Genomic DNA, 25,903 nt, shown 5'->3' with positions numbered 1-25,903 from the left:
ATGGCCGGTGGTTCTACTGATCCACCTGGTGGAAGTGGAAAGGATGATCAGATTAACTTTGATGATCCTCTTTATATCCATCCTTCTGATAATGTTGTTACATCGATTATTACAACCAAGTTAACTAGTAATGAAAATTTTAGACTATGGAGAAGCTCTATTTCTAGAGCTCTTAAGGCCAGAAATAAGCTAGGATTTGTTGATGGTACTCTTAAAAGGAGTGATGTTGATGTGTCTATACAGAGTAAGTGGGATAGGGCTAATGCTGTTGTTTGTTCTTGGCTTTTGTCTTCCATTTCTGATTCCATTTATCAGAGTCAAGCTTATTCTGAAGTTGCAGAGGATATTTGGGAAAATCTTTTTGAAACTTATAATAAATCTGATGGCTCAGTTGTGTTTAACATTCACCAACAGATTAATTCTCTTAAACAAAATGGTATTTCTTTGTCAGATTACTTCAATAAGCTTGATTCTTTATGGAAGGAGTTTGATGATCTTACTAGTTTCACTGAGTGTACTTGTGATGCTTCTATTTGATGTGTTTTGAGCACTACATCAATCATATGGTGTGCATGCAAACCCTAAAGCTTTGGATCTAGTTTGTCTAATGAACATGCAATAATCATCCAAAGCTCATAAACCCTAGATCTAGCATATAATAATCGATATTAACATAATAAAAGGGTTTAGATCTTACCTTGATTGTTATGTAGCAATAACAACCACAAATCTCCTTGATCTTGACTCTTGAAAGCTTAGTGCCTCAAATGTTGCACCTCTAATGGAGTCACAGACACCATGAGCAACTAGATGACGTAGGAGAAGGAGGAGGAGCACCAAAAACGTCCAAGAACCCTTAGATATCACTTAGCCACGTTTTTGGGAGCATTAGGGGTCTTTATATACTTGTGTGGGCTGCTAGGGTTTCAGCTGAAACCCTAATTCTTTGCTTAGGCCTTAAGCAACCCATGGAGTTCCCTTAGAAAGCCCTTAGACGAAATCCATATGGGCTTCCCATAGATTTCGTCCAAACCCCTTTCCATTAGGAATCCATTGCCCAATTACAACTATCATATAATTACAATATCAGTCCCCTTTATTTAATTAATCTCTTTTAGCCACAAAATTAATTCTTATTAATTCTTGACTAATATTAATTAAACATTATGATTTCTCTTTTAATATATTATTCATATAATATATTAATAAATCATAATTAATCCTCTTTCTCCTTAATTCATCCTATTAGTTGCTATGGTGAAGGCAACACAAAAGGGCCATGCTCACAATTGGTTCAAGTACATACCAAAATAGTTATGGACTTAGACACCTAATCCAACAGTCTCCCACTTGGATAAGTCTAATAACTATATTGCATATAACTTCGGAACCTCATCAGCAATCGTAGCTTTAAAAGCCGTTGTCAAAATCTGATCATATCAGAAACGTGTCCTTTAGTTAAGGGATCATATATTCCTCCATTCTAGATATCGTATAGACATGAGACATGGATTATAATCATTCTCTCCGTCTATGTGTTGCTTCCCGATTTCCGATTTATGACGACTAACAACAGACTACAATTGAACACATCAACTTAGTCTAGGCTTGGCCAAGCGCTTAGGGTGTCATCACTAAATCATCGAGGGGCCCATACATATATCGCTTTTATCCCACTTTGGGTAAAAGGAACGGATAAACTTTGACTCAATGCTCGCTTGTACCTACTCATGAAATCACACACAACAATATGTTTTATAACACCATCTTACTGGTGCGTTTACATATTATCAATGTGCAACCAACTTGCAGAGTACAACTGACACGTCACGGTTTCAAGAATATAAGATATTATCGTCTCACCAATCACTCGTGATAAAATCCATGAAGCGATCCAAGTGAGCGTGGGTTTAATCCAGTGCTCAAATCATATTCATAAGCACTCATGAACGTTGCAGCAAACCTTTGCTATGTCTAATACACTTTAGACAATCTACAAGCCAATTCATGACAGTCTTCTTTCATACCTACTTCCAAAGCATGAGCAATTGTGGATGGTTTGAATAATCTTATTATTCGGGAAGTCAAAACATGCAAAGTGAAACACAAGAATAATCGAATGCAATATGGCCCCAAACTTTTGAGTATAAATAAAACTCCTTTTATTTAGTCACCATATTGATTACACATTATTCATTGTATAATGTTTCGGATAATCAACTTATTACTTGAATTACAACAGTAGTTGTCCCATGCACCAAGCATGCACACTCTGTTTACCTATGGTCCATACTTTCTGAAATAGATCAATTGAACACATTTCCAATGATGCTCATTCCACAATTCCTAATCCTTATTGTTAGTGTAAGAATACAAAATTCTCGTTACTATTAGAATATGTTAGATTCTAACATTTTATGCAATTATCCCTGTTGTAATCTTATTGCATAAAAGTCACCAAGACTTTGCCAATGAAATTACAAAGTTCTATATTGGGGATTGTTACAAGACAATTCCATAGATATGAAGTCTCACATTCAAAGTACATTCCTTTGAATATCCTTCTTGCATAAAAGTTTCTAATCACAGATTCAATATCTAACTCCCAATATGGAAACATTTCCATATTTCCCATACGACAACTCATTATTAATAGAATCATATCTAATCATAATAATGTCATTATGGTCCATTCATTACTATACTTCCAACTACTCACAAGCAACCAATCCTTAGCGAACCTTAGATTGTCCTTGACAGTTGTTTAATTATTTTAGTCAAATCCGATTCTAGTCCTTTTTACCTCTTAATGCCCTAGGCATTTGGAAAATTTAGAACCGTCGAATATTACAGCGTATGCAATCGATCCTATACCCGAAGCGTATGGGACACGATTCATAATGAAAAACGTGATACTTTACCAGTTTCTTGTTATAATACTGCCATATATATATATATATATATATATATATATATATATATATATATATATATATATATATATATATATATATATATATATATATATATATATATATATATATATAATGCCCCTATGTTAAACCTTTTCAACATAACATTCATATATGTCATTTGACTAAATCTAATGGACAGAACTATTCAACCTTTGAAACTTTGCGAATTGAAAGTTTATTTTCTATAACCAATATTCCTAACTTGCAACACTTAAAATAATAATCATGCTCCCACTAACATGATAATTATCTCCATACCAGCATAACACTTATGCTCCCACTAGCTTTGACATGTATTCAGAAAACATTTGGACTTTCAAGAAAGCAATACATATTGACTTCCAAAGTTCATATTTCTAATACGATATGCTTCGATAAGCCTTTATCTAAGCTTCTTAAACTCATACATCTTTCCTTAGATAACTCATATGTGTGTCTAAACAATTTCAATACTTATAGCAATAAGTATTAAATGTTTAAACTAATTGTCAAATCTCACAATTCGAACTATGAAGAGGGATGCCGTAATCATAATCGAATTTCAGAATGCAGTTTACACAATCGGTATCTCCTTAAAAGCTCTCTTAGTGAAAGCGTTTCCTCACAATCATTTTCATGAAGGAGAGAAACCTTATGACACTTAGATTTTATGGTGTATGTGCTCATATCCATGTGAATTTGTCATAACCATAATCATAAGATAATGTCTGTGACAAATCCAAACTCTTATGGACAGAACTTGTTCATTCTTAATTCCTTGCCATCAAGGGTCCCACCATTGCTTCCAAGTTATTTAGCATCTCACCTATACTAGTCAATGTACTTTCATTGAATAAGGTGCTTGCCTTTATGCAGTTTATTGAGAACTCGTAGAACTCATGTGCATAAGTAACTTTATTGGAATAACACATAAATAAGAATATGTCAACACGATAGGTTACAAACCTCAAGTATTGTGCTAGTGTCTAATGTTTTTACTCTTGATTAGTTCTTGAACCTTTTCAAGATCATTTAGACTCCCACTGACCTCTTGACATATAAGATTCTCTTGTCAAGAAACATTTCTTAACAACCAAATATTCAAGAGTTAGTGCGGATTCTTATCAAGACAAACCACTACACACAAGTAGTCTTATTTGGTCTTTGTTTTATCCAATACATCACAACTTACCAATTTCAAACGTGAAAGAGTAAGAAAAACATTTTCTACTCTACATTTGATGAGTGTGTTAAAACTTCTTAAGATATGTCACTCAAGCCACAATCTTGGAGTATGACTCTAAGACTTGATTTTGGAATAAAGTATTATTTACCTATTGATTTAACCATTTCAACAATTTCCGATTCCTCTTCTTAGCCATACTAGTGCACTAAGATTTATTTAGAGGATCAATAGTGATATGATTTCACAATCAATAAGACGATCATAAAACATGATACTAAAGTACTCTCCCATCTTTTCAGATTAGAGAAACTTTTATCTTTCTGCCTAATGGATTCTTCTTATTCGTTCTGCTATTATTGAAACCTTTTTCAATAATTCAAAATTATACTTAATCTTGTAAGCATACCAACATTTACTAGACTTTTAGTAAATTATGACGAATAGTATCATTGTTATTTGTGGTGGACTTGACGAGTGCACAACAATGTGTTCTAGTGCTTTAGTCCTTCACTTGTCTCACATACTTGTGTGATCTAGGAATTAGTCTTAATTTCCTAAGTACCAAGATTTCCATACATCACATGATTCAAATCATATGATTCCAAGCTTCTTTCCAATTGAGACTTGGGCGATGGGAATCTTTCTTTACTTAGAAAAATTATTACACTACCATAAATAACATACCTAAGAATCACATCCACTTAATATTGCTTACAATTGAAACACACAAGCATCAATTTTCATAAATAACAATGCAGGGAGATATAAATAAGACAAAACTCAAATTTTATTTTATTTATAAAAAGGTGCGGAAAAACTTGTCCTTACAATGCAAAATCAAATGAAAACTATGCTATTTCATATTCCTAAACAATCTATCATAACTCTAAAAGTAGCAGCTCCAAAAATTCGATCATAGAATCATGCGATCGAAATCCATTTCTTCGCGATCAGACTCGGCACACTTCTTCCTTTAAGCTTCCTTTCTTTTCTTCGATCCTACAACATATCAAAATGTAATCTTATCACATTATGTATTAAGAATCTACAAATAGGAAGTTAATAGAGTTAGATAGTGGATTTTACCTGAAACAGAGTCATATATCTTGACTCTCCCATCTCTTAGATCTTTTAGGTAGTCAGCTCAACTTCGTAACCAATGCCCCTTCTTTTGGCAGTAGAAACATAAGGATTCTTTTGGAATGGTACACGGGACTATCTCAGACTTACCCTTTCTCTTGCGTAGAGAAAACTTTCCTGGACTTCCAATGTTGCCATTTCCCATAGAAGGTTGGGATTCGATATTGATTTACCAAACAAATTTGCTTGACCAGTGCGCCAACTCATTGCTGATTCAGCAGTAATTAGCAAATATGTCAAATCAATGAGGGTTACGTCATGGTCCATCACATAGTACTCTCTAATGAACTTACTATATGATTCGGGAAATGACTGAAGAACCAAGTCAACAGCTAACTTCCTTGAGACATCGACACTCAACATTCCCAAATTATCGATATGCAACTTCATATCCAGGACATGAGCACATACAGACATTCCATCTTTGTGTCTTTTTTCAAATAGGGATTGAGTGACTTTGAACTTTTCAAGTCTTCGAACACGTGGGTCTGGGAGAATTATTGGAGAAGCTGGAGGAAGTGAAGCATGATTTCCATTTCCACAATCCAATCGTGGAGCATCATCTTCATGTGGAAAATTTTTTCCAACGGATTCAGGAAGACCATAGTTGTCAGACTTTGACATCTACAAAACGGGAGAAATTCAAGTTAGTTGATTGGAATCCTTGATATAACACCCAAATGAAACATCAAGGCTAGGACCCAACACAATATTCTACAATTTGGAAGAGGGATGTCGTAATCCAAATTGAAAAACATTTGAAGGTAGGTAAATGACGATTTACCAATTTCCACCATGAAAAATGAGAATTGAAAATTAAGTTTTAAATGAATTGAAACTCCTAGATCTTTTGAGATTCATTGAACTTTTCAATGGCATGTTTAAATCGCGAGTGTGCCCTTCGTTTGTGACTGGGATGTCGAGGATCACAAACAAGTTGTGGATAATGGAAATATACATGGTTCCCCCAATGTTACAGTCACCTAATCGACGTGCCGGTTAACCACACACGCTCCATCGATCTATAACAAACATTGAGTCACCCTTTGCCACCTTTGCTTAGAGCCCAATTAGTGTGTCGGTTAACCACACACACTCCATTAACGTCTTAGCAAGGGTACAAAGTGTAATTTCATGGAATAGCACCAACTCCACATTTTTCCTAAAGTAACTAAGATTTGGGAATTTATAAAAAGTTTTGTTACTTCGTATTTCATTATACTTATAATGGAAGGTTGTGTCCTATCCTACCCGTTCGGCTAATGACCCTCCAATAGTCAAGAGTGCGGTGGGTAAGAGTGGATACCCAATGACGGTCATTTTACAGGTCGCTTCCTTAAACACCCCTTATAGAACAACTTCGTGCATGAGGCCTACTAACGGTAATACTGACTTTTTACTCATACATATATAATATTAGACTTTTAATTTTATATAGTATAAGGGTGTATTTTACACTTTTAAAATACTAGGTGGTTTAATTTAATGAATTATACCTTTAATTTTGTTAAATGTAAACCACTACATTATAGATTTATTAAATCTCTTTTAATTACACACTTAATTAATTTAATAAAACCATAAGGCTGTAATTTGAACTTTTGAAAATACTAGGGTTTTAGAATTTAATATTTCAAAATTAATACTTTTTAATTAAATGTTAAATTCCAAAACATGAGGGCAAATTTTGAAAATTTTGAAAATATCTTTTAGATCAAATTTGAAAAATAATTAAATAATTATATAATTAATATTTATCACATAATTTGACCTAATCTATTTTCTTACAAGATAATTCAAATAAATTTACAAATAATCAATCTTTATCTTATAAAACAAGTAATTATCTTAAACTGACAATTATCCATTAATTTGATTAGGATATCAATTACCATAATCGAAAATTCTGATTTTGATTTGAAAAAACAATTTATGGTAATTATCCAAAGCAAATTAAGGCAAAATTTTCAAAATGGTGCTATCAGACAGAATTCACGAGGTGAACACACTGTGTTCACGACGTGAAGCAGGTCAGATTCGAAATTCGCAATTTTTCAGCTTTAAAAACTTAATTTTGCATCAAATACATTAGAAGAACACCCTAGGCTCTGATACCACTAATGGGTTTTGAGCACTACATCAATCCTATGGTGTGCATTCAAACCCTAAAGCTTTGGATCTAGTTTGTCTAATGAACATGCAATAATCATCCAAAGCTCATAAACCCTAGATCTAGCATATAATAATCGATATTATCATAATAAAAGTGTTTAGATCTTACCTTGATTGTTATGTAGCAATAACAACCACAAATCTCATTGATCTTGACTCTTGAAAGCTTAGTGCCTCAAATGTTGCACCTCTAATGGAGTCACAAACACCATGAGAAACAAGATGACTTAGGAGAAGGAGGAGGAGCACCAAAAATGTCCAAGAACCCTTAGAGATCACTTAGCCACGTTTTTGGGAGCCTTAGGGGTCTTTATATACTTGTGTGGGTTGCTAGGGTTTCAGGTGAAACCCTAATTCTCTGCTTAGGCCTTAAGCAACCCATGTAGTTCCCTTAGAAAGCCCTTGGATGAAATCCATATGGGCTTCCCATAGATCTCGTCCAAACCCCTTTCCATTAGGAATCCATAGCCCAATTGCAACTATCATATAATTACAATATCAGTCCCCTTTATTTAATTAATCTCTTTTAGCCACAAAATTAATTCTTATTAATTCTTGACTAATATTAATTAAACAATATGATTTCTCTTTTAATATATTATTCATATAATATATTAATAAATCATAATTAATCCTCTTTCTCCTTAATTCATCCTATCAGTTGCTATGGTGAAGGCAACCCAAAAGGACCATGCTCACAATCGGGTCAAGTACATACCAAAATAGTTATGGGCTTAGACATGTAATCCAACACTATTAAACTTAAAGATCACTTCTAATCTCATGAAACTTATGCAGTTTTTATCTGGTCTTGATGACTCATATTGTCGGGTCAAAAGTCACATTCTGTTAATGGATCCTTTACCAAATGTAAAAATAGCTCTCTCTATTGTGTCAAGAGAAGAATCTCTTCAAAGGAATGGTTCTTTGACTTCTTTTCAGTCATCTCAATCAGTGACTAAGTCTCAGTCTACTGCTTTTAATAGCAGATTTAATAACAGACCTAATACTAATAGAAATAAGAATCAAGCTGTTCAATGTAAGAACTGTGGTATTAAAGGTCATACTATAGAAAAGTGTTACAAGTTAATTGGATATCCCAAGGATTTTAAACCAAGAAATGGAAGTAGTAATCAGAATAATTTTGTTAAAAACTTTTCTGCTAATTCTACCACTACTTCTTCTAGAAGTGGTAGTACTTCTATTTTTTCTGATCCTAATGGGGATTCTGAGTTTCATCAACTTACTAAGGATCAATATATCAAGTTCTTACAACTTATTGGTGATAGACAAGTCAATGAAGAAGCATCTGTCAGTGCTAATATTGCAGGTACTTGTTTATTTCAAGCTTTTAATGCTTCTGTTAATTCACCAAAATGGATAGTTGACTCAAGAGCTAATCAACATATGATTGCTTCTGAGTCACTTCTTCATGACACTTTGGATGTGTCAAAATTGGATTTGGTTGTTTGTCATCCTAATGGTACATCAGCTAAAATTGAAAAAATTGGTAATCTGAATTTGTCTGATTCTTTAACACTGTTTGATGTATTTTTTGTTCCTGATTTCAATGTGAATTTGTTATCTGTTAATAAGGTTTGCCAATATAGTAATTGTGAAGTTATGTTTAATGAACATAGTTGCAAAATTCAGGGTTTACAGTCAAAGGTGATGGTGGGGAATGGTAGAGAGTTTGGAGGTCTCTATTATATAAATAGTGTACCTTCAGGTATTTCTTCTAGTCTTTCTAAGTCTTCTTCTGTTTGTTGTGTGTCTAAACTGACTTGGCACAATAGACTTGGTCATCCTTCTGATCAAGCTTTGGGTGTTTTAAAAAACAAACTTAAAACTGGTAATGAAACTCTTCCACCATGTGATGTTTGTCATAAAGCTAAACAAACTAGAGAGCCTTTTCCTGTTAGTCAACATTCTACTTCTAAACTTGGTGAGTTGATTCATCTAGATTTCGGTGGTCCCTATAGAGTGACAATTGCTGAAGGATTTAGGTATTTTTGACTACTGTGGATGACTACACTAGGGCTACTTGGATTTATCTGTTAAGGTCCAAAGATGAAGTTAATGATTGTATTGTTGTTTTCTTTAATATTTTACTCAATCAGTTTTGTGTTAAAATTAAAGTTGTTAGATCAGATAATGGCACTGAGTTTTTTAATAATAGAATGAAACAGTTAATTGAGTCAAACGGAATTTTGCATCAAACATCTTGTGTTCATACTCCACAACAAAATGGGGTTGTGGAGAGAAAACACAGACATATTTTAAATGTTGCTAGATCCCTAATGTTTCAATCAGGTATTCCACTTAAATATTGGGGAGATGCAGTTTTTACTTCAGTGTTTTTAATTAATAGAACTCCTACTTCTTTTTTGAATGGTGCTTCTCCCTATGAACTTGTTTATAACAGTGCTCTTATTTTTGATAAACTTAGAGTTTTTGGTTGTTTGTGTTTTGCCACTAAACTAATTAATTCTGATAAATTTTCTGAAAGAGCTGATAAATGTATTTCATGGATATTCTTCTGATAAAAAGGGTTACAAAGTACTTAGTGTTGATTCAAATTGCCACACCCCCAAACCGGAACGGCGGAAACGTTCGGGGGTGGATGACGTTATGTGTAGTATCACAACAATTGTATCATAGCAGTCATAGTAACACAACCATTACACTGAATACATATATGAAAAAGGTTTACATCTGTTTAAGTCTTGTTTGCATACATCAAAAGTATAAGAAAAATGTAAAGACGTGACTCTAAATGCTCCGTCTTCTCAAAACTCCAGGTGATACCTGTCTACTGATTTCCTGAGAATACAAGCAGTTTTGAAAGAGTATCAGCATAAAGCTGGTGAGTTCATAAGCTTGTTTTTGTAATGAAAACCTATTGATGAATCCGTAAAAATGTTTGTATGTTTCCAAGAAAATCCAAAATTTTCTTAAGTAATGAAAAAGTAGTCTTAAACCCTAAGACCAATTGTAAGTTCGTTATTGAATTCTGTTCTTGTGTCTGAAAGTACTTATATGTATGCCTGATACCACGAGCTGTATTGTATTGTTTTGTATAAAAGTTCTTGTATGAAATCCCTGGCTACCACCAGTAATGTAAGTAATGTATAGTATGAAAACCCTGGCTAACACCAGTATATATAGTAGTTTTATTACTTAAAATAAAACCATGAAATGAAATCCCTGGAATCTTCCAGTTGTACTACGTAGTAGTTCTATTAATGAAAATAAAACTATTGAAGAACGGAATCTCGTAAACAAATGATAAGTTTATACTATTGTGAGTTCGTATAACCATGCTTGATATGACTGATGACCTTAGCGACGTTCTTCAGGCGTCGTACAATATGATATTTGTCATCCCAGGCATGCCTGCCTAACTGTAGCTAGCAGTTTAGGTGTGAGATTGTCAGTCCCGAATAGATCTATTCACAAATCTCACGCTCTCCATCCAGGAGACTCTGGTTACACTAAACGTTGAGGGTTTTACCAGTACCCAGAAGGGTACAAATGAAGAGTTGTCTCACAATCATGTATTAACTAGTTTTACGTGTGGTTCTGCATGGTTCTTTTGTATTTGAATCCTTGTGTATACTTTAAAGAGTAATAATTATACTTAAATAATTATCAAATGCTGTACTCTTATAGTAGTGTATATCATAAACTAAATCGGTCATAGTTTATATGTTTATCCAAGAATGAAATCTAAATCGGTAAAAGCTATGTATTGAAATCCTCAAACTATACCCATTATAGTTTTCTTGAAATGTTTTGTTATTGATTTGTAAATTGTTCTGAAAACTATGCAATTATGTTTCCAAGTTGAAAACATCCCTTATGCTCAGCATAATACAAAAGGGATAAATGTCTTAATGTTTCATAAAACGTCGGAAACCATTTAACTGTATCAATTGCATAAGTTTTAAACTCGTTTAAATCCTTTTTGTTTTTGTTTCACAAAATCGTTTGTGTTTGGCTTGTATTCCCCCCCTGAAAACATTAAAAATCATAAAAACATAGGGGGTATGAACTCACAGTTGTTGTGTGAAAACGTCGACTGGAACGAAGATCCTCGGGTCGTTGTACGTGGCACTTAACGGAGTCCTAATATCAATAAATACGTATATGCATTTAAATTAGCGATTTCGTTAAGTAAAGTGTTAGAAAAACACTTGCTTTCGGTTAAGGAATGTTACCGGGACTTGATTGAATCGAGGAAAGTGGGTTTTCAGTCGAATGCACCACTTAGGAAGTGTTTACGACCGTGAATGGGGTTTACGGCCGTTAAGGGAGTTTATGGCCGTGAACTGCCTCTCGAAGGGTTTACGGCCTTTGAAGATTCAATGAGTGTACGGCCGTAAACGGGTTTACGGCCTTTGAAGATTTGAAGATATGAAGTGTGTACGGTCGTAAAATCAAGAACAATGGTGTTTGATTTCGCAGAAAACGTGTTCCAGATGCTCCCAATCGACCCCAGATGATGATTTTTTATGTTTTTCGGAAGAAAAGGGGCATTTTAGGTGTTTCCGGTCAAGGGTTCTAGTGAGAGAATGAGAGAGTTTTCGGTCAAAAGTGTTCAAATGAGGGTGGGGGTCCCATATTTATAGGGTTTTCGTGGTCGGTGGTGGGGGTCCACCCGACGCTGGCTGTAAACGAGTGTACGACCGTACACGGGTTTACGGCCGTAAACTCACTAAGGCCGGGAATTGTTTGATTTTTCGAGAGATTCGGGTTTTCGCTTGATTTGATTCCGACTCGCATATATAAATTTAATTATATAAAACTAGATAATTTTCTAAATCAAGAAGTTTGACGGAAAATTAATAAAATTCAAATTTTATTAATGGAAATCGTATAACAGAAACGGAAAAAGTTTCGGGTTGTCACATCATCCCCCCGTTAGAGGGAATTTTGTCCGGGAATTTAAGCATAGAATACAAATCATGGACTTGGAAAAAGATGAGGGTACTTCAGTTTCATTGAATCCTCGCGCTCCCAAATGAATTCAAGTCCCCGCTTGGCATTTTAGCGAACCTTCACTATCGGGATGCGACTTTGTTTCGTTCGTTTGACTTTCCGGTCCACAATTTCAACTGGTTCTTCTACGAAGTGTAAGTTGTCGTCTAGTTCGATTTCATCGAGAGGAATCCAAAGTGTTTCATCGGACAGACACTTCTTCAGGTTCGAGACGTGAAAGACAGGATGAATGTTACTAATTTCTCGGGGTAGATGAAGTTTGTATGCTACGATCCTAGCGAGGATATCGAATGGTCCTATGTATCTTGGATTCAGCTTTCCATGCTTTCCGAAGCGTATCATGCCTTTCCAGCGTGAGACCTTCAAAAGAACACGGTCACCAACCTGGAACTCCAAGGGTTTTCGTCTTTTATCAGCGTAGCTCTTTTGTCTATCTCTTGAGGCTTTTAGTCGTTCTCAGATTTGTACGATCTTTTCAGTCGTCTCTCGGATGATTTCTGGGCCCGTGAGAGTGTTGTTGGGGACTTGACGTTTTACTAGCTGCGTGTGACGCACCTCAGCCCAGCACAGAGGGGATCTGCACTTACGGCCATAGAGGGCTTCGAAAGGCGCAGCCTTGATGCTGGTATGGTAGCTGTTGTTGTAAAAAAATTTGACCAAGGGAAAATGAGTGTCCCACGACATGCCGAAGTCGATGACGCATGCTCTCAACATATCTTCCAATGTTTGAATGGTTCTCTCACTCTGCCCATCTGTCTGAGGATGGTAAGCTGTGCTCATATCCAGGTTAGTTCCAAGAGCCTTCTGTAGTGACTTACAAAATCTCGAGGTAAACCTGCTATCTCGATCGGAGATAATAGACGCAGGTACACCATGGAGGCGGACTATCTCTCGAATGTAGATTTGTGCTAGTCTCTCCATTTTGAAGTTTTCTTTGATTGGCAGGAAGTGGGCGGATTTAGTTAGTCGATCGACAATTACCCAGATGGCGTCGTGCCCACTCGGAGACTTGGGCAACTTAGTGATAAAATCCATTGTAATCCTTTCCCACTTCCACTCAGGTATTTCTGGCTGCTGAAGTAGACCTGAGGGCTTTTAGTATTCTACCTTCACCATGGCACAAGTCAGGCACTTGCCCACGAAGGTAGTGATCTATGCTTTCATGTTCGGCCACCAATATAGCTATTTAAGATCCAGATACATCTTATCTGAAACTGGGTGAGCGGAGTATCTAGTTTTGTGATCTTCGTTCATGAAAACTTCTGTGTAACCACCATACTTCGGGGTCCAGATCCGGTTCACGAAATAGTAAACTCTGTCTCCTTTGACCTTTAAGTTCTTTTCCATTCCTCTCAGGGCTTCATCCGACATGTTATCCGGTTTTAAGGCTTCCAGCTGAGCCACTCTGATTTGCGCGGATAATTGGGAATGGATGGTCATTGTCAGTGCCTTCACTCTACGACCTGAATACTCTTTTCGGCTAAGGACATCTGCTACCACATTGTCCTTGCCGGGATGGTAGCGTATTTCACACTCGTAATCACTGAGTAGCTCTACCCATCGCCACTGCCTCATGTTTAACTCTTTCTGATCGAAGATATGTTGTAGGCTCTTATGGTCGGTGAACACTGTGCACTTGGTTCCGTATAGATAATGTCTCCAGATCTTTACCGCGAAGACTACTGCTCCCAACTCTAGATTATGAGTTGTGTAATTGACTTCATGTGTTTTCAGCTGTCTCGAGGCATATGCGATAACCTTTCCTCGCTGCATGAGCACACAGCCTAGGCCCTGATTGGATGCATCACAGTAGACAACGAAGTCTTCCGTCCCTTCGGGCAGGGACAAGATAGGTGCGCTGCATAGGGCCTGCTTCAATGTTTGAAACACAGTGTCTTGCTTTTCTCCCCAACCAAAGGTTACACCTTTTTGTGTCAGGGTGGATAAAGGCTTAGCAATTTTGGAGAAGTTTTGGATAAACCTGCGGTAATAGCCAGCGAGACCCAAGAATTGATGGATTTCTATGGGCGTCTTCGGTGTTGACCAATTCTCAGTCGCTTTGATTTTGGATGGGTCCACGTGTATGCCTTCCTCGCTAACCACGTGACCAAGGAAAGTTACCTTCCTGATCCAGAACTCACACTTTAAGAACTTTGCATAGAGCTTTTCCGCCCTTAGCGTTTCTAGCACTAGTCTCAAGTGTTGTATATGATCATCTTCGTTCTGCAAATAGACAAGTATATCGTCAATAAACACGATCACGAACTTGTCTAGGAAAGGGCGGCGCACCTGATTCATCAGATCCGTGAATACCGCCGGTGGGTTGGTTAGACCGCAGGGCATTACTACGAACTCGTAGTGTGCATAGCGAGTCCGGAATGCTGTCTTGGGCACATCATTCTCGTGAACTCGTAACTGGTGGTACCCTGATCTTAGGTCTATCTTCGAGAAATAATTGGCTCCCTGAAGTTGGTCGAAGAGGTCGTCGATTCTGGGTAAGGGATAACGGTTCCTGATGGTCAGCTTGTTCAGTTCTCGGTAATCAATGCACATCCAAAAGGATCCATCTTTCTTTTTAACGAATAAGATCGGGGCTCCCCAGGGTGAGGAACTCGGTCTTATGAATCCTTTGCTGAGAAGCTAATTGAGCTGGTTGGACAACTCTTGCATTTCTGTCGGCGCTAGACGATATGGGGATTTAGCTACAGGAGTAGCTCCGGGGATTAAGTCGATACGAAACTCAACTTGGAGCTCAGGAGGAATTCTTGGAAGATCTTCAGGGAAGACATCAGAAAAGTTACAGGCTTCGGGGATGCTATCGAGGTCTTTAACTTCTCGTGTTTCGTCAATAACATGAGCTAGGAATGCATGGCAATCCTTCCGCAGATACTTCTGGGCTTTGATGCATGAAATGATACGAAGGTTCGAACTGAGTTTATCATCGTAAATAGTGAGGGCTTCGCCAGAGGGAATATTGAGACGAATAGCTTTCTCGTAGCAAAGGATATCAGCACGATTGGGGCTCAACCAATCCATGCCGATCATGACATCAAAGCTCTTTATGGATACTGGCATAAGATCAATGGGAAAGAAATGATCGTTCAGGGTAAGTGTACAGCCTATGAATATGTCGTTAGTGCTCTCTTTCTTTCTGTTAGCCATCTCGACGGTAAATGTTTCCGTTAAAGGTTGGGATTTACATTTGAGTAGATGTTTGAATGCATGACTAACAAAGCGCCTCTCCGCACCAGAATCGAAAAGAATGCATGCATAAGAGTTGTCAAGGAGGAACGTACCCTTAACAACAGTAGGATCAGCGACTGCTTCCTCCTGGCCCATAGCTAGTACCCTCCATGTGTTGCCAGCTGTTGTTAGCTTGGGGCAATTTCCTTTGAAGTTGCCCAACCTCTCCACAGCCATAACAGGTTTGACTGGCGCCCGCTCCAGGAGCCTGATTGGTAGGTTGGACTGGTGCTTTGCAGTATCGATTCATATGTCCCTTCTTTCCATAGCTGTTGCATTTCATATCATGGCAGGGTCCATGATGATGAAAGTTACACTTGTTGCACTTTGGAAGAGTGCCAGCATATCCAATGGTAGGTGCTTGGGTGGTTGGAACAGCAGCTGGAGTAGTAGCAGCATGAACTACCACTGTTTGCTGTTTCTTGGAGGGCTCTTGCGAAGACTGGCCCTTTCGTTTGTTCCAGAACTTTTTCTTTCCACCACTAGCCTTTGATGGTTCGGAAGTGGCTGTCACCTCATCAAGATCGACCTCGTGATCTATCAGAGTCTGCGCCAGACACTTGGCGCTATCAAATGTAGTGGGCCTAGCAGCCAAAACATTTCCTTGGGTTGGGGGCGTCAATCCCCAAATGTACCTCTCAATTTTCTTGCTTTCCGGGGTGACCATTTCCGGACGGAGGAGAGCCAGATCGCAGAATCTAGCTGTGTAGGCAGCAAAGTCGGAACCCTTCATCTTCAGGTTCCAGAGCTCATGCTCCAACTTTAACATCTCACCCCTCGGGCAGTACTCAGCCAACATGAGTTCTTTCAGGCTCTCCCAACCTATGCCATTTGCTACTGGCAGGGTTAGGGATTTGACACGACCATTCCACCAGGTCATTACTCTGTCGGTGAAGGTGCAGGCGGCAAATTTCACCTTGTTTGACTCGGAACATGCATAAATCTCGAAGATGGATTCGATCTTTTCGAACCATCGGGTTATGACAATGACTCCACCGTTGCCATCGAAGGATTTGGGTTTGGCATTCATGAAGTCTTTATAGGAACAATCCTTTTGATGTACCTGGCCTCCATCATGACTTTGAGAATCGGTTCCACCTCCAGATCCACCAGAGCTGCCCTGATTTATCTGCGACATCGCCGTAGCTACATCAGCCGTAACTGCTGCCTGAAACATAGCTGGGTCGAACTGAGGAGGTGGTGGCGGCAGAGGATCGTTATTCCTTTTGTTGGGTCTCCTTCAAGGAGGCATCTTGTTCTATAACAATCAGGAAGAAGAGGATGGTAAGTCCCCTAAAATTTTAAATCAAGTTATATGAAACAAGATATATCTCATCCTGATAGTTAGAGTGTTCTACGAAGCGATAATTAGAGAAGGGTTACTAATGCAAGTAAACTATCGGTAAGAAGAAATATGTAGCAACACTTGGAATGAATCTCTATACTGTATTCGGTTCTAGCTAAAATACTCCTATAGTATTAAGTTGTATGTTTTGTTCAATCGATATCTGATGTATATATACTTGGTAAGTTTTAGGCTTGATGCAACACCACGGTCACTCCCAAGCACATGTTGGTCATGTCTCGAATAAATATAGTTGATCAGGCTATATTGACCCTAGACATGATTACATAACTGCCCAGGTTTAACCACAGTGTCCAACATCCAAATACTTTTGTTTTGTTCTACCTATGACTTTGGTTCTAGTATGTATGTATACTTGTATACTTCTTATAAAATACTTATATTTTAAAAGTATACTTTTAGTTCAGAGCACTTCAGCCCCTTACTGTTTATAGTTGTATACCATGTAAGGTTCGGTATACTTAGTTCACTATAAACAAGAGCTCTGATACCAATCTGTCACACCCCCAAACCGGAACGGCGGAAACGTTCGGGGGTGGATGACGTCATGTGTAGTATCACAACAATTGTATCATATCAATCATAGTAACACAACCATTACACTGAATACATATATGAAAAAGGTTTACATCTGCTTAAGTCTTGTTTGCATACATAAAAAGTATAAGCAAAATGTAAAGACGTCACTCCAAATGCTCTGTCTTCTCAAAACTCCAGGTGATACCTGTCTACTGATTTCCTGAGAATACAAGCAGTTTTGAAAGAGTATCAGCATAAAGCTGGTGAGTTCATAAGCATGTTTTTGTGATGAAAACCTGTTGATGAATCCGTAAAAATGTTTGTATGTTTCCAATAAAATCCAAAATTTTCTTAAGTAATGAAAAAGTAGTCTTAAACCCTAAGACCAATTGTAAGTTCGTTATTGAATTCTGTTCTTGTGTCTGAAAGTACTTATATGTATGCCTGGTACCACCAGCTGTATTGTATTGTTTTGTATAAAATTTCTTGTATGAAATCCCTGGCTACCACCAGTAATGTAAGTAATGTATAGTATGAAAACCCTGGCTAACACCAGTATGTATAGTAGTTTTATTACTTAAAATAAAACCATGAAATGAAATCCCTGGAATCCTCCGGTTGTTGTATGTAGTAGTTCTATTAATGAAAATAAAACTATTGAAGAACGGAATCCCGTAAACAAATGATTAGTTTATACTATTGTGAGTTCGTATAACCATGCTTGATATGACTGATGACCTCATCGACGTTCTTCAGGCGTCGTACAATATGATATTTGTCACCCTAGGCATGCCTGCCTAACTGTAGGTAGCAGTTTAGGTGTGTGATTGTCAGTCCCGAATAGATATATTCACAAATTCCACGCTCTCTCTCCAGGAGACTCTGGTTACACTAAACGTTGAGGGTTTTACCAGTACCTAGAAGGGTACAAATGAAGAGTTGTCTCACAATCATGTATTAACTAGTTTTACGTGTGGTTCTGCATGGTTCTTTTGTATTTGAATCCTTGTGTATACTTTAAAGAGTAATAATTATACTTAAATAATTATCAAATCTTGTACTCTTATAGTAGTGTATATCATAAACTAAATCGGTCATAGTTTATATGTTTATCCAAGAATGAAATCTAAATCGGTAAAAGCTATGTATTGAAATCCCCAAACTATACCCACTATAGTTTGCTTGAAATGTTTTGTTCTTAATTTGTAAATTGTTCTAAAAACTATGCAATTATGTTTCCATGTTGAAAACATCCCTTATGCTCAGCATAATACAAAAGGGATAAATGTCTAAATGTTTAATAAAACGTGGGAAACCATTTAAATGTATCAATTGCATAAGTTTTAAACTCGTTTACATCCTTTTTGTTTTTTGTTTCACAAAATCGTTTGTGTTTGGCTTGTATTCCCCCCCCCCCTGAAAACATTAAAAATCATAAAAACGTAGGGGTATGAACTCACAGTTGTTGTGTGAAAACGTTGACTGGAACGAAGATCCTCGGGTCGTTGTACGTGGCACTCAACGGAGTCCTAATATCAATAAATACATATATGCATTTATATTAGCGATTTCGTTAAGTAAAGTGTTAGAAAAACACTTGATTTCGGTTAAGGAATGTTACCGGGACTTGATTGAATTGAGGAAAGTGGGTTTTCAGTCTAATTAACCACTTAGGAAGTGTTTACGGCCGTGAATGGGGTTTACGGCCGTGAAGGGAGTTTACGGCCGTGAACTGCCTCTCGAAGGGTTTACGGCCTTTGAAGAATCGATGAGTGTACGGCCGTAAACGGCTTGACGACCTTTGAAGATTTAAAGATATGAAGTGTGTACGACCGTAAACTCAAGAACAAGGGTGTTTGATTTCGCAGAAAACGTGTTCCAGATGCTCCCAATCGACCCCAGATGATGATTTTTATGCTTTTCGGAAGAAAAGGGGCGTTTTAGGTGTTTACGGTCAGGGGTTCTAGAGAGAGAATGAGAGAGTTTCCGGTCAAAAGTGTTCAAATGAGGGTGGGGGTCTCATATTTATAGGGGTTTTCGTGGTCGGTGGTGGGGGTCCACCCGACTCTGGCCGTAAACGAGTGTACGGCCGTACACGAGTTTACGGCCGTAAACTCACTAAGGCCGGGAATTGTTTGATTTTTTGAGAGATTCGGGTTATCGCGTGATTTGGTTCCGACTCGCATATATAAATTTAATTATATAAAACTAGATGATTTTCTAAATCAAGAAGTTTGACGGAAAATTAATAAAATTCAAATTTTAATAATGGAAATCGTATAATAGAAACGGGAAAAGTTTCGGGTTGTCACACAAATCTCATTGTTGTTTCCAGGGATGTAAAGTTCTATGAATCAGTGTTTCCTTTCAAGCTTAAATCTTCATCTTTGACTGATTGATCTGATATTCCTATGAGTCCAAATGATTTATTTTCCTGTGATGAGTTATTAAATTCTAGTACTATTCTTGATAACACTAGGGTAGAAAACTTGGGAAGTAACCATCAGTTGGATGGTGCTAATGCAGACCATGACCTGGATGAGACTTGTCCCTATAATGTCAGCAACCAGACTGATGAGGCATATGTGCGTCCCACTGATGAGATGCTTCCAAGTTATTCTACATTGACTGAGGAAAATGTCTTAAATAATTCTGGTCCTTCAAACAGTTTGTCAACTAGGGAAACTAGGTCTGGACATAGTGTTCACATGCCAGTTAGATTTAGTGACTATGTTATAGAAGGTAAACATAAATATGGCATAGAAAGGTCTGTTAACTATTCAGCTCTTGATAATTATACTTTTTGTTTTGTTTCAAGTCTTAATAAAACTATTAAACCAAAAAGTTACAGTGAAGCAACTTTAGATCCAAATTGGATTAAAGCCATGAATGAGGAAATGGAAGCCCTCTATAGAAATAACACTTGGTAAATTACTGATCTTCCTAAAGGAAGAAAAGCCATTGGATGTCGTTAGATATATAAAATTAAATATAAGTCCAATGGTGATATAGAAATATATAAAGCTAGACTTGTAGCTAAAGGATATAACCAAAGGGAAGGAATAGATTATGAGGAGACTTTTTCTCCTGTAGCCAAAATAGTAACAGTTCGAGTGGTTCTTTCTTTGGCTGTTTATAATTCTTGGCCTCTTTTTCAACTTGATATTAATAATGCATTTTATATGGGAATCTTTCTGAAAGTGTTTTTATGAGTCAGCCTGAAGGATATCATTCAAAGGGTGATGTTAGAGTTTGTAGACTGTTGAAATCACTTTATGGGCTTAAACAGGCCCCTAGGAAATGGAATGAGAAGTTGTGCTCTTCTCTTTCCAACTTTGGATTTAAGTAGAGTATAAATGATTATTCCTTATTTGTTAGGAATTTTCAGGATACTTTTGTTGTGCTTCTTGTTTATGTGGATCATATCATTTTAACTGGAAACAATGAAACTGAAATGAATAATGTTAAAAATTTCCTTAAATCTTAGTTCTTAATCAAGGATCTTGGTGATCTAAAGTATTTTTTTAGGTATAGAAGTATTAAGGACTGATAATGGTATTTTTCTTAATCAAAGAAAATATTGCATGGAGTTGCTTCATGAGTTTAGAATGCTTGCATGCAAGCTTGTTAAAACTCCTCTTGAATCTAATCTTGTTATTAAAAGAGAGTCTGATTTTGATAAGTCAGATTACTTGGTTAATATAACTGAGTATCAAAAGCTTATTGGTAAGTTGATTTATCTAACTATTACAAGACCTAATATTTCTTATGTTGTTCAGTTGTTAAGTCGGTACATGCACAGGCCCTACAGTTCTAATGTTAATATTGCTTTTAGATTACTAAGGTATTTGAAAAATGGTCAAGGTATGGGTATTCATTTGATTAAGTCTAATTCTTTTGATTTGGTTGGCTTTGTAGATGCAGACTGGGCTAAATTTCTGTTTAGTCGTAGGTTTGTAACTGGTTATCTTGTATATTTTGGAGGTTCACTTGTCTCTTAGAAGAGCAAGAAGCAGAGTACTGTTTCTCGCTCCTCCACGGAGTCTGAATACAGGGCTTTAGGTAGCATAACCTGTGAAGTTATATGGATTCTAAAATTACTTCATGATTTGAATATAAAACCAAAATTACCTGTAAACATTTTTTGTGATAATGAGTTTGCAATCAAGTTAGCTTTAAGTCTTCTGTTTCATGAAAGGACAAAACATTTTAAAGTTGATCTTCATTTTGTTAGGGAGAAAACTGAAAATGGAATATTAAAAGTAAATAAAATTTTGTCTTCAGATCAAAATGCAGACATATTAACCAAGTCTCTTGGAAGTAGTCAACATGAATATACTGTAAATAGGCTTAATATGATTAATGTTTTTAAAAATAACTGAGAATGTGTATCCTCAAATTAATGTTTAGTTTGAGGGGGCATGTTGAAAGAATTAATAAATATTGGTTTCAAACTTAAACATTAATTTATAAGAGTTCAGGGTAAGGTATGTATTTCTGTACATGTGTAGGGGTGTGTTGTGAAAGTTGAATGCAAGTGTAGTCGGGTTTATGCGCGGGTTGACATGCGGGTTGTGGGTTGTATCCATAATGTGAGTGACCCGGGTATATAGCTGGATGCTGGATCGTTTGTCTCATTTCTATCAAGATATTTTCAGAACTCTCTTGTTTTCTCTCATCTTCAGTCTAGGGTTTGCTCATGTTCTAGGGTTTGTTCATATTCTAGAGTTTGTTCATATTCTGTATATTGATTTAAAATAGATTACATATGAGAGTGAGTGTTTATATAGTAATGTTTGAGTTGTAATCTGTTGATGTACAAACCATATGTTTCATAGTGAATGAAATGATGATGTTGGGAAGTTGTTGAGTTGTTTGAATTCTTTAGATTTTATGATTATATCGTAAAGGTTCTTTCAATCTTGTGAATATTATGTCGATTACTTATTATTTGTAAAATATTTTGGTAAATATTTTGGCGTCAAAGTCATTAAGATTTTTTGGTTCTTTCTAAAACAATTTTAGTTATACTTTTGAAGAAGGTTCCAACATCCAAATCTTTTTATCACGAATCAATAACAACAAAAGAACTTAAAGTGGTTTCAACCAAAATATGGGAAATTAGTACAAGATTTCAAATAAAATCAAAGTACAACGACAAATGCTTTTCAGCTTTTATTTAAAAAAACAACATACATTCACAGTTTCATAAGGAAAGCCATGAGTGGTTCAGCCTTTTGCAATGTGATCCCGTACTTTTCTCCCATATCAATATCCTGTGGTTTGGTATCTCCTGCAACTTTCCAATCAAACTTATGAATTAAAGATGCCAATATTACGTATAGCATCCTATTAGCAAGATTCAATCCTGGACACATCCTCCTTCCTGCACCAAACGGAATAAGCTCAAAATCTTGGCCTTTATAGTCAATCTTCACGTCCAAAAACCTCTCAGGCATGAACATTTTTGGGTCTGACCATATGTTTGGGTCTCGGCCCATAGCCCAAACGTTACACAAAATTTGTGCATTTTTAGGCACAATGAAACCTTGAATAGCAACGTCATGTATGGCTTGGCGAGGGATAAGAAAAGGGGCAGGAGGATGAAGTCTCATAGTTTCCTTAATCACAGCTTGTAGGTACGTGAGTTGAGATATATCAGATTCTTGTATGCTTCCATTGTTGTTGTTTTGCATGAGTTTATCGATCTCCAACCTTGCTTTTTTCATTTTCTTAGGGTTACGAATCAGTTCCGACATCGCCCATTCCAACGTGCTTGATGTCGTGTCCGTTCCGGCCATAAATAGTGTCTGTAAAACAAAACCTTAATCAATGCATGTGCTATTATAGGCAATATTGTTTAAATATTAAAAGGTTTTACTTACTAGAAATAAGTGTCTCATATCATTTTGAGTAAAACTGGATTGCTGGTCAAGCATTAAGTCTAAAACATCATTGCTTTTGGTTGAAACGCCATCAGATCTAGTTCTCAACCTGTCATTGATGATCTTATCGAAAATAGCCAACATTTTCTTAGCATAAACATTTTCTGACCATATTAACCCTACCGGATCCAATGAATGAAGTATAGGAAAAAGGTCCGGTAGACCTGGCTTTGCACCAGCTTGCATGGCTTGCAATACTAAGTCTTGGAATTGTTGTGTTGATTTTGGACCATATTCAGCAAGATCAATCGAAAACATAAAGTTGGAAAGGATGTTGAGACTCGTCGTGAAAGCACATGCACCAACGTTCAAAGGCTTTTCCTCTATACAACATCGATTAACATGATTGACAAGTTCTTGTACCTAGAATATATAAATATGAGAACATAATTAGTTTCAATGTATCGTTGTTATTTTATTCTATTTTTTAACAGTATAATATAATAGTATTGATGGATCTAATTTATACCTTCTCCCATCGTAGTAATTCACTAGCGTCTAGCTGTTGAACAGAGAACATATATTCCTTGGTCATTCTTCTCAATTTTCTCCATTGATCTCCGGCCTCCATCCAAACTATAGAGTATTTATGATAGTCTCCAAGTTGGATAGCCTTAGGAGGTGATCGGTTTAAGAAGGCTACATCATGTGTGTTAAAAAATTCTTTGGTGATATCAGGAGATGAAATAACTATGGTCGTATTGCTTCCGAGCTTCAGTGACATTAAAGGACCATAACGTTTAGATAATATGGCAAGTGATTGGTGGGGTTTGTCACCGAATTCTAAGAGGTTTCCGATGATGGGAAAACCTTTAGGTCCTGGTGGTAACCGCGAATCGCGCCTTCTCCAATTGGTTAAGGCATAGATGATCAATGCGAAAACACAAGAAAGCACGAAGAAGAGGGTTTGATACTCCATTATTTTACGTGGATGTTGTTTTGATACGTTCATAAAATCAGTCATTTATAACCAATAAAATTACAAAAATGGTCCCTATAAGTTCATCAAAAATCTTAAGTTTGGTTAAATTTTTGGAAAAGTCGCAACTTTGTTCCCAAATTTGACATCTGTTGCAGTTTTGGCCCCAACATAATGTGAAAAGACTTCACCTTATATATTTTCTTACGAAATATTATATATATATATATATATATATATATATATATATATATATATATATATATATATATATATTTGATTTGTATAGGTTTGTGAATGTATCTAAATGTAAATATGTAAATATTTTCTTGTAAAATTTGGTTTATATAGGCAAATAACTAAAAAAAAAAGTAATATATAAAAAACTTTAAGAAATAGCCGTTTACTAACTGTCAAATAAGGGTTAATATTGACAATTTTCAATGTTAACTTGTTTACTTTTAGACTTTTTAATTTTTCTATGTTAATTAAAAAGATTAACATAAAACTATTACTAAGAATATTTAATATTGTCCTCATTTTAAGCGTATTGACGATACTTTTTTAATGGTAGAATTTATTACATATATTATTATTATTATTATTATTTTTTATTATTTTTTAATTTTTTAATTTTTAATTTTTAATTTTTTTTTAATTTTTTTTAATTTTTTTTTTATATTTTTAATTTTTTTATTATTTTTTTTTTTTGAAATTTTTTTTTTTGATAAATGAAGTTAGTAGGATAATTGAAAATGATAGAAATTGAAATTTTGAAAAAAGGAGGATAAAATGTGAATCGTAAAGATAGAATAGAGGAGATATACTGAAAATTGCAATTCAAATCAACGATCAATACGGAGAATTTAGAAGAAGTCTATAATTTAGAAGCAGCCAATCTGTGCTTATACAACATGGGTACTTAATTTAATGATTAATGCATAAAGGTGATTGAATCTTGAATTATATCCCCATAGTGGATACTTAATTTAATGCTTAACATATTGACTATCTATAAACATTGTACACTTAATCTGTGCTTACAACATGGGTAGGTTTTTGATGATTAATCATAATTTTTTTCAAACGTTGGACCAAATTTGAGCTTGTGAGTAACGTGATAGGGACTATTCTCGTAATTTTCTCGGATAAGTATAATATTTTACATGAAGTCTAAGTTCGCAAAACGTATAATAGTTCACGTTATTTACATGCTAATTAAGTATTATACGTGGCATGCAAATAATACATTATACCTTCAGCTGTTAGTCAACCAAAATATTGAACATTTTACATTTCCATGAAAGACTTTTAAAATTGTTAATCTTATTTCCTATTTATTTTGACCAACAGAATGAACAGATGCACAAGCAAAATATATAAAAGTAAGCGGACAACGTTGTATTTATGTTGACTAACAAATAAATATGACGAAAATAGATTCCTTGGCATGCTTGG

The 25,903-nt window shown here is 36.0% G+C and overlaps 2 protein-coding genes across 2 annotated transcripts; one reads left to right on the top strand and one right to left on the bottom strand.

The window, feature by feature from the left end:
• On the top strand, window positions 1-537 carry LOC145157919 (uncharacterized). The gene has a single exon (XM_079076892.1). It carries the CDS (start codon window positions 1-3, stop codon window positions 535-537), a length of 537 nt encoding a protein of 178 aa, XP_078933018.1.
• A 22,242-nt stretch (window positions 538-22,779) lies between these two features.
• LOC145156576 (cytochrome P450 76T24-like) lies at window positions 22,780-24,445 on the bottom strand. Its single transcript, XM_079075881.1, has 3 exons — window positions 23,996-24,445; window positions 23,467-23,889; window positions 22,780-23,391 (listed from the first exon to the last, which is right to left on the bottom strand). Exons 1-3 carry the CDS (start codon window positions 24,443-24,445, stop codon window positions 22,780-22,782), a joined length of 1,485 nt encoding a protein of 494 aa, XP_078932007.1.
• Window positions 24,446-25,903: the final 1,458 nt, after the last annotated feature.

Source organism: Lactuca virosa, chromosome 2 (genome assembly GCF_052849685.1).
Source record: "Lactuca virosa cultivar CGN04683 chromosome 2, Lactuca_virosa_CGN04683_v6, whole genome shotgun sequence".
NCBI classification, from domain to species: Eukaryota; Viridiplantae; Streptophyta; class Magnoliopsida; order Asterales; family Asteraceae; genus Lactuca; species Lactuca virosa.
This window is presented reverse-complemented; position numbering and strand designations above follow the sequence as displayed.